A 10,334-nucleotide genomic window follows, 5' to 3' on the forward strand; every position below is an offset into this window, starting at 1 on the left:
TGTTGGAGAAACTGTGGGAACAGTAATGCGGATCACACACACATTTTCTTTACATGCGACAGATTAAAACCCTACTGGGAAAAGGTAATGGGGTCAATAAAGAATTTTTTGAGAACAGATGTCCCAATTCAGCAGCATAACATAATGCTTGGTATACTGCCTGATATAAGTATTGAACATATACATTTCTTTTGGGTTCTTAGAATCACTGCTTTGAAACAAATAACAAGGCACTGGAAGATACCAGACGCACCTAATGTCAAAAAATGGGTAGCCTCAGTCCACGACATGTATGAAATGGAGAAAGTGACTTACAGTATTATTAAAAAGGAAAAGGTTTTCGAGAAAAGATGGGAACTTTACCTGTTAAAGAAACAAGAGGTATTTGGGAAATATATATGAAAATATGGGGAATGGGGTGGTGAAGGGGGAGGGGGAGTGAGAGTGAGAGTGAGAGTGAGAGTGAGAGTGAGGGTGTGGGTGAAGATGTGCGTGTGCGTGTGCGTGTGTGTGTGTGTGTTTGTGGATGGGTGGGGCGGGGGTTCTAGCGTAAAAGAGGTGACAAAGCCAATATAAGAATATGTATGAAAACCAAAGGCAAGGGATTTACTTTGTGTACTTTTTATTTATTTATTGAATCACTCTTCTTCTTTATCTATTTACTTTTTATTTATTATTTAACTTCCTTTTAGGAACAGAAGTGTGGTAAAGAAGAAGTATTCCTTTGTTTCATCCCTTAGAGTGACAATGACTTAAAGTCGTTGTCATTGTTGTTGTTTATGTGATAATTCAAGTTTTCTTTTTGTCTATTCTACCTTTTTTTTATTATTATTTTTTTTAATTATTTTTATTATTATTATATTTCTACACACAGGGGGTGATATAAAAAAATGGGAAAAAATGTGTGATATCTGTGAGATGTAACAACAGAAAATGCTAACTGAATACATTGTTTCACACAATAAAGTATTAAAAAAAATGATATATTACATACTGTATCGTATTCAGATTTGTATCAACTGCTAGCATTCCGCGATGAAAAACAGTCACACAGTGAGTTTATTTGAACAGCATTTTTTCATCGTCACTATGAGATAGACAGGAAGAGACTGAGGAAGTGATGAGGAGGAGAGAGGAAAATGAGGAGCGAGCCACTGCAAGACTGATGAAGGTGGAGGAGCAAAGGCAGTATTTACAGTCACTGAAGGGTGAGTTCTTCCATTTCCATTTTAGGTTTTAATTTTAAGGAAAAAAGTATTGATTATTTAAAAATGTTATACGATGCTGTGAAAATATTAAATGTAAATACTAATCTGTATAATATGATGTTATACTGTAGTGGTTCCCAAACCATTTCAACCATTTCAGAACTTAAAATCTACAGGACAGTAAATGCATTAACCATAAACGTGAATACTGTTACCAACCAAGTTATGGAATTATGTTAGCTGTTAACCTGTGGATTTCCCGCTTTATGCAAAGTTCCTTTTGTCCGTGACCCCCCTTCAGTACCTCCACAACCCCCTTGGGGGTTCCGCCCCCTAGTTTGGGAACCACTGCTGTACTGTAGCTATCAGCTACCTGTTTAAGATACCATCACATAACCATTATGATTACAGCATTATTATTTCTTAAATGAAAAACATGTAAATTTTTGTGTCTTTTTATTTTTCTATAATCATGTTTATCAGGACAACTGCCTCAAATGGAGTTCAGGATTTTGCTCTTGGGATATCTACAGTCTGGAAAAAGTTCATCAGGAAACACCATCCTGGGCAGAGATGAGTTTGACCTGAAGAGAACAGCTCAGTGTGTGAAGAGATGGGGAGAAGTAGCAGGCAGACAGCTCACAGTAGTTGAAGCTCCTGGATGGTGGTTGAATGAAAACCTCGAAGACACAACTCAGCTCACTAAACAGGATATTGCACTTAGTGTGTCTCTGTGTCCACCAGGACCTCATGTCTTCCTACTGACTGTAGTTGTAGGTGATGATGTTACACCGGACGACATAAAGAACATGGTGGAACATGTTGATTATCTAGGTGAGGGAGTGTGGAGTCACACCATGGTGCTGTTTACCGGTGGAGACTGGCTGGGAGACACACCCATTGAGCTGCACATAGAGAGTGAAGGGGCCCTGCAGTCTCTAGTAGAGAAATGTGGGAACAGATATTATGTCCTCAACAACATGGACAAAGGTGATAGAACACAGATCACAGAGCTGCTGGAGAAGATGGAGGAGATTATCTGTGGAAATGGGGGCCGTCACTATGAGATGGACAGGAAGAGACTGGAGGAAGTGATGAAGAGGAGAGAGGAAGATGAAGAGCGAGCCACTGCAAGACAGATGAAGGTGGAGGAGCAAAGGCAGCATTTACAGTCTCTGATGCGTGAGTTCTTCCATTTCCATTTTAGGTTTTAATTTTAGAAAATCAGTAGCCAAATGCTTTTAAAAAAATGTTAAACAATGCTCTGAACATATTAAATGTAAATAATAAGCTGTATAATAGGATGCTTTACTGCATTTGTTCCCAAACCTTTTCAGCGTTGACCCTATTTGGACTTTAGAATATTTATTTGACCCCCACCCACCCACCCAATATAGTCTTAGCCTTGCAATGGATTTCTAGCAATATTAGCGGACAAATTATAAATAGAATATCTAGCAATAATAATGCCTAAGCAATTTTTTGTCCATTAATATTACTAGATTTTCCATTAATAATTGTTCTGCTAATATTGCTAGAAATCTACAAGACAGCAAATACATCTATAAATCATACAGGTGAATACTGTTAGCGACCAAATTATGCAATTATGTTAGCTGTTAACCTGTGGATTTCCATTTGAAGTCCCTGTTGTCTGCGACGCCCTTTCAGTATCTCTGCGACCCCCTAGGGGTCCTGATCCCTTATTTGGGAACCACTGGTTTACAATACATATTGAAGGGAAATATGCATACATCACAAAAATGTAATATCAGCTACCCGCTAAGACACCATCACATGACAGCATGATTGTTGAAGCAATAAGCCACGAGAGGCGGTGGGTTACGCTCGATTGATAACGGCCAAGGGGAGTGGGGCACGACGCGAAGCGGAGTGCCGTAAGCGCCCCCTTGCCCGCTATCAATGGAGCTAACCCACGGACTCAAGTCGCTTGTTGCTTATCTAACACTGTTACACTTAATCGCTGACCAAATTTGTTTTAAAACGCTTTAATGATAATTCATTTCATCCGCAACGAGTTGACAAGTTGAGGAAGTGATTGTGGTTACTCGGCGTGCGTGCGTGCGTGCGTCGCGCTGCCAGTAAACAGACTTCACTACAAAATTTCAGCAAGGGGTGATAAACCACTGATTCTTGAGAAAGCGGCTAAAACATGTCTCAGCAATAAACTGCCAATTCTGTTGAAAATAAAATACATTTTCATGAACAAAATGAATCCAGGTAAAGACCCAGGGGTCTGTTACACAAATGTACAGTCGTTTGAAATATTTAAGTGTAATTTTATTACTTTTCATGGCTATAAACCTGCCCACACCCTGTAAAAACAGCTGTCCCAAGGACAGACGTCATCATTTCAATTGACTTAAAATGTAAAAATCACTGATATTATTGAATAATATCACCATGATGTGAAAGTCCATATTGAAGTGGTTCTGCAGATATGCACATAGTGCGTGTAAAACAATATTTACTATTATTTTCTGATTGCTCAAAGTGTGTCCAGCATATTGGTCACCACCATCAGATTTTTTTTAAAAGACAATAAAATCAGGGATGGACAAGGTCATTGAAATTACTTAGGACCCCTTTTCAAACCTTTAGCTCTACTGAATACTTCACCATCACTGAAGCTCCTGTAAGTTTACTAATTTCTCCTCAATTTGTTAATTTGTTTGGACACTGGTACTGTCCCAACCATAAACTGTCAACACCGTCGGGGGTTTTAATAGTATTATGTTACATTAATGTTAATTATAAGTACTTTTTCAGAAGCGGCATGAAGCCCCTAAGAAACAGAGCGAAAACGAAGTGGCTGATGTGAGCAAAAAATGCATAATATGTAAAAGAGTGTTTTTTTGTCTCACACCGTCAGATGTCACCACCGTCAGATTTTGTTCCGCTCATCATCTTGATCCATATTTTACTAAATTGTGCTGGTTAATGAAACATTACCAGACATGTTAGTAATAATTGTGAGCCAAACTTATACTCCAGCCTCCACTGAGGTGCATTTGGAGGGTTTTTTGTCACAAAACCTGACGGTGGTGACATCTGATGTAGTTCACAAAAAAGCATGTGTTTTACATGTTTTTGACAAGTTTTCAGAATATGCTTCCAATAAGTATCTACAATTATGTTGAATTGTAAAAGTAATTCACTTAAATACAGTAAACATGTTTTTTTAAACTTCTAATTCTGTCTGACGCTGGTGACAAAACCAAGAAAGAGCCCATTTTATGAAAAATGTAAAACATGGGGAGCTTGGCCAATACATTCACTGCACAGCCAAGACCTTCATCTATGATAATACACCTCTATGTTTTGGATTTGAACAACTTAAAACCTGTTTATGCCACATTTTCAATAATCTAGGCCTACTTCCTAGAGTATTTAACAAATGAAGAAAAACACATGCACAAGCATACTGTGCACACTCAAAAATAAATTGTTTATGCTAGATGTCATTGACTTGAGAGGGCTATTTATTTTGCTAAATGTAGGTAATAAGTAAGTCACTTTCACCACCTTCAGATTACTGTCACCACCGTCAGTTCTTAAGTCACCACCGTAAGAAGGAGTTTTGGACATTTAAATATATGTGCTTACAAAATTTTCCTTTGGAGTTGTTGAATTATCAAAGTAATAGCAAATTTAAGCCTACACGAATATTTGTGAAATTACAAAAAAATGTTTGATTTAGGCATTAAGTAAGCATTGTCTGACAGCACATATTTTTAAATTAGAACACATGAAGCAGTATTAAAATAGAATGAAAGTGAATTTTCAACATTTAAAGGCGTATGTGTGAACCAAAAAACACACACAATCACTTAAAAACTCCAGATACATATGCAACCAAATCAATACACTTTTTATTGCTTTAAATTGTGTCTGACGGTGTTGACAAAAAACAAGGTATGATTGGAGAAAAACCTGATTTCTGAAAAAAATTAAAAATGGGGAGATTGGCCTTGTGCATTTCTGAAAAGTCAAGACCTTTGTCTACAAGGATATACCATATTATTTTGAAATTCACTTAGTTTTTTAGATGCGTCCCAGCATCTCTATAAGAGGGTCTGTCTGTCCGTCCGTCCGTCCGTCCGTCTGAAACGCATTCGTCTGAAACGCATTCCTTCAATTGTTCCTTACTGTGGCCACAAGGCGGCAGAGTTGCCATTTTGTACCGGAGCGAATGCGTGCAAGCCAATTGTTCCTTACTGTGGCCACAAGGCGGCAGAGTTGCCATTTTGGACCGGAGCGAATGCGTGCAAGCCAGAACATATTACCTAAGAGGCAAGACGGCTGATGGCATTGTGAAACAACTGAGGGGGGAATTCAATTTTCGCCATTGTTTTGCGTTTGGACAATGGGAGGCAACTTTATTTTGGTTCGTCAGAAACTCGCGGAAATGAACGATTTAGAAGTCGACAGGCAGTTTTTGACACAGATGTTTGTGCTCGGATGGAGAGGCGTTTGCATTGCATAACGCTCCACGGTATGGAACCGTAGTTAGTTGACAGGCGACCCGCAGCGCATACAGCTCTTCCTCTAAACGTTGACCTGTAACATTTGGTTATAGCTTTTCTCCTTTCAAAACATTTACATTTTCCTTTGTGCGTGGATAGAGGGGCGTTTGCATTGCATAGCGCTCCAGGACATGCAACTGTAGTTGACAGGCGACCCGCAGCGCAGCTCTTCCTCTAAACGTGGACCTGTAACATACATTTGGTTAGCTTTTTTTTCTTTCATAACATTCACATTTTCCTCCGCTTTTCTCCAGTCCACAAACTCGGGTTCAGAGGTCTGTGTGTAGCCTACGAGCCTCCCTTTTAATATTCCCAGCGAGTTTACTTCTGCCTTTTCAGTAGTCAGTTTGCGCTGCGCATTGGAGCATGGTGCTCGAACTACAAGTAGACATCTGGGCCATTTGACATACGGTGTGTTATAGCCTATTCGTAACCTACAGGGAGGTTCTTTCGTTGGCGGGCTCGTACCCCACAGGTGCTTTTCGCTGCGCTCAGAGAGAGTACAGGACATAACGCGTCTTTCGTAATTGCTTTGTAGTCGTTTGAATTTGGTAAACTCTGGCACGGGAGCTCACTGCTTTGTGCCTTGACGGTGAAGCTGGTTTTGAAAAATAAGCGCATAATTCACCTAAAGGGTGAACCCATAAGCACATGATTCACCCAAACGATTTTATTTATTTATTATTTGTCGATGTTTAGATTCTTTCCCACATGCACATGATGCTGAAATGGCGTGATACTAAAGGTTGATACTAATAAATAAAATGTCTGGTCATTTGTAATGTAGCCTACTTCATCTATGTAAAATTTGAAATCATATGGTTCTTTTCCAAATCCAAGAATAAGCTTATTATAGCCTAAACTGCAAAAAATAAAGCCATGTCTTGCCATTTTGCTGCCTGCCACATTATTTGGAGTGTCCATGATGACCAATAAACAAAAAGTACATCCTCAGGGGGGCGTTGACAGGTTAGGAGGAGGCCAGGGGGGTGTTTGGGGGGAAAAATTGCATTGTTGGAACTGGCATAGAGGGACGCATCTGTTGTCCGCCTGTCGGCCTTGTTTTCTGTCAAGATTACAACCTGTTTTAGCCACTTTCTCAAGAATCAGTGAAACACCACAGGAATTAAATGTCTTTGCAATCACACTGATACCCCAACCACATATGGTGCAAAGATGTGGTCTTCTTGCAGACTTCCTACCCCAACTGCAACATATTCTCATTACCGACGTAGATGCGCTGGGTGGGTCTAACTTGGACGCGCATAGAATCTTCATGTGAAAGGTGTAGGTTTACGCTCGATTGACCACAGCTATCAGCCAATCAGAATCGAGAACCGGATCGCACAGTGTTAGATAGCATGATTATTTTTTCTTCACTGAAAAAAAAACAAAACATTTTTGTTTCTTTACATTTTTATGATCCTGTTAAACAGGACAACTACCGGCTCAACTAGAGTTCAGAATTGTGCTGCTGGGATACAGGCGGTCTGGAAAAAGTTCATCAGGAAACACCATCCTGGGCCGAGAGGAGTTTGACCTGAAGAGAACAGCTCAGTGTGTGAAGAGGCAGGGAGAAGTAGCAGGCAGACAGCTCACTGTAGTTGACGCTCCTGGATGGTGGGCGAATAAAAACCTGAAAGGCACCTCTGAGCTCACTAAACAGGAGATTGTGCTCAGTGTGTCTCTGTGTCCTCCAGGACCCCACATCTTCCTACTGCATGTAGATGTAGCTGATGATGTAACACCAGAATACATAGAGAACATGGTGGAACATGTTAATCATCTAGGTGAGGGAACGTTGAGTCACACCATGGTGCTGTTTACCAGTGGAGACTGGCTGGGGAACACACCCATTGAGCTGTACATAGAGAGTGAAGTGGCCCTGCAGTCTCTAGTAGAGAAATATGGGAACAGATATCATGTCCTCAACAACATGGACAAAGGTGACAGAACACAGATCACAGAGCTGCTGGAGAAGATGGAGGAGATTATCTGTGGAAATGGGGGCCGTCACTATGAGATGGACAGGAAGAGACTGGAGGAAGTGATGAAGAGGAGAGAGGAAGATGAAGAGCGAGCCACTGCAAGACTGATGAAGGTGGAGGAGCAAAGGCAGCATTTACAGTCACTGAAGGGTGAGCTCTTCCAATGAGATGCTGTGAAGTGAACATATTTAATGTAAATAATAATCTGTATAATATGATGCTCTACTGCAGTGGTTCCCACACACACACACACACACACACACACACACACACACACACACACACACACACACACACACACACACACACACACACAGACCCTTAACTATTGTCTTAATCTAGAAAATGATATTAGCAGACTACTTATCAATGGAAAATCTAGCAGTCCCTAACGATTTTTTTTCTATTAATATTTCTAGATTTTCCATTAATAGTTTTTCTGCTAATATTGTCAGACATTTACAACACAGCAAATACATCTATTAAGTGAATAGTAATCAAATTATGGAAATATGTTAGCTGTTTTCCTGTGCATTTCCAGTTTTTATGCAAAATCCCTTTTTGTCTGTGACCCCCATTCAGTAACTCCACGTCCCCCCTATTGGTCTCGACCCCTAGTTTGGGAACCGCTGCTTTACTGTACATATTGAAGGAAAATATGCAAAACAAAAATGTAATGTCAGCTGCCTGTTTAAGATACCATGACATGACCAGCACCCTTCTTAAATGAAAAACATTTACATTTTTGTTTCTTTTCATTTTTATGATAATGTTTAACAGGACAACTGCCTCAACTAGAGTACAGAATTGTGCTGCTGGGATACAGGCTGTCTGGAAAAAGTTCATCAGGAAACACCATCCTGGGCAGAGAGGAGTTTGACCCGAAGAGAACAGCTCAGTGTGTGAAGAGGCAGGGGGAAGTAGCAGGCAGACAGCTCACTGTAGTTGAAGCTCCTGGATGGTGGAAGAATAAAAACCTCAAAGATACCCCTAAACTCACTAGACAGGAGATCACTCTTAGTGTCACTCTGTGTCCTCCAGGACCCCACATCTTCCTGTTGCATGTATATGTAACTCATGCGTTAACACCGGAAGACATAGAGAACATGGTGGAACATGTTAATCATCTAGGTGAGGGAGTGTGGAGTCACACCATGGTGCTGTTTACCTATGGAGACTGGCTGGGAGGCACATCCATTGAGCTGTACATAGAGAGTGAAGGGACCCTGCATTCTCTAGTAGAGAAATGTGGGAACAGATATCATGTCCTCAACAACATGGACAATGGTAACAGGAAACAGATCACAGAGCTGCTAGAAAAGATGGAGGAGATTATCTGTGGAAACGGGGGCCGTCACTATGAGATGGACAGCAAGAGACTGGAGGAAGTGATGAAGAGGAGAGAGGAAGATGAGGAGCGAGCCACTGCAAGACAGAAGAAGGTGGAGGAGCAAAGGGAGCATTTACAGTCTCTGAAGGGTGAGTTCTTCCATTTCCATTTCCAATTTTAAATGTAAAAAAACAGTATTGATTACTTTAAAATGTTATGAGATGCTCTGAATGTCTTTAATGTAAATACTAATCTGTATAATATGATGCTTTACTGCAGTGGTCCCCAAACTATTTCAGCTGGGACCCCCTTCTGGACTTGTGAATATTTTCTCTACCCCCCTTCACTAGTCTTAACCTAGCTGAGGATTTCTAGCAATATTATCAGACAAATTATCAATCTAGCAATATTAATACCTAATTAATTTTTTATCCATAATATTGCTAGATTTACCGTTAATAGTTTTTCTGCTACTATTGCTAGAAAACTACAGGACCGCAAATACTTCTATTAACCATGAAAGTGAATACTGTTACTAACCAAATTATGGAATTATGTTAGCTGCTAACCTGTGGATTTCCTGTTTTTATGCAAAATTCCTTTTGTCCGTGACCCCTCTTCAGTACCTCAGCAACCCCTTTGGGGGTCCCGACTCCTAGTTTGGGAACCACTGCTTTACTGTACAGATCAGCTACCTGTTTAAGATACCATTCCATGACCATTATGATTTTAATGATTCTTTTTTTCTTAAATGAAAAACATTCACAATTTTGTTTCTTTTTTCATAATCCTATTTAACAGGACAACTACAGCCTCAAGTAGAGTTCAGAATTGTGCTGCTGGGATACAGACAGTCTGGGAAAAGTTCATCAGGAAACGCCATCCTGGGCAGAGAGGAGTTTGACCTGAAGAGAACAGCTCAGTGTGTGAAGAGACAGGGAGAAGTAGTAGGCAGTCAGCTCACTGTAGTTGAAGCTCCTGGATGGTGGAGTAATATAAACCTGAAAGGCACCTCTGAGCTCACTAAACAGGAGATTGTGCTCAGTGTCTCTCTGTGTCCTCCAGGACCCCACATCTTCCTACTGCATGTAAATGTAACTCATTCTTTAACACCGGAAGACATAGAGAACATGGTGGAACATGTTGACCATCTAGGTGAGGGAGTGTGGAATCACACCATGGTGCTGTTTACCGGTGGAGACTGGCTGGGAGACACACCCATTGAGCTGTACCATAAGAGAGAGTTGAAAGGGCCCCCCTG

The 10,334-nt window shown here is 40.5% G+C and overlaps 1 protein-coding gene across 1 annotated transcript in view; it reads left to right on the top strand.

Annotated features, from left to right (window-relative positions):
* Positions 1-1,698: 1,698 nt before the first annotated feature.
* LOC134458269 (GTPase IMAP family member 8-like) overlaps positions 1,699-10,334 on the top strand; it is an 11,911-nt gene continuing 3,275 nt past the window's right edge. Inside the window, exons 1-4 of the mRNA XM_063210492.1 lie at positions 1,699-2,390; positions 7,192-7,893; positions 8,524-9,222; positions 9,875-10,267. Of these exons, the coding sequence (XP_063066562.1) occupies positions 1,706-2,390; positions 7,192-7,893; positions 8,524-9,222; positions 9,875-10,267 (2,479 nt within the window). The 5' untranslated portion in view covers positions 1,699-1,705. The remainder of the gene's footprint in view (positions 2,391-7,191; positions 7,894-8,523; positions 9,223-9,874; positions 10,268-10,334) is intronic.

Source organism: Engraulis encrasicolus, chromosome 1 (assembly GCF_034702125.1).
Source record: "Engraulis encrasicolus isolate BLACKSEA-1 chromosome 1, IST_EnEncr_1.0, whole genome shotgun sequence".
Classification (NCBI taxonomy): Eukaryota; Metazoa; Chordata; class Actinopteri; order Clupeiformes; family Engraulidae; genus Engraulis; species Engraulis encrasicolus.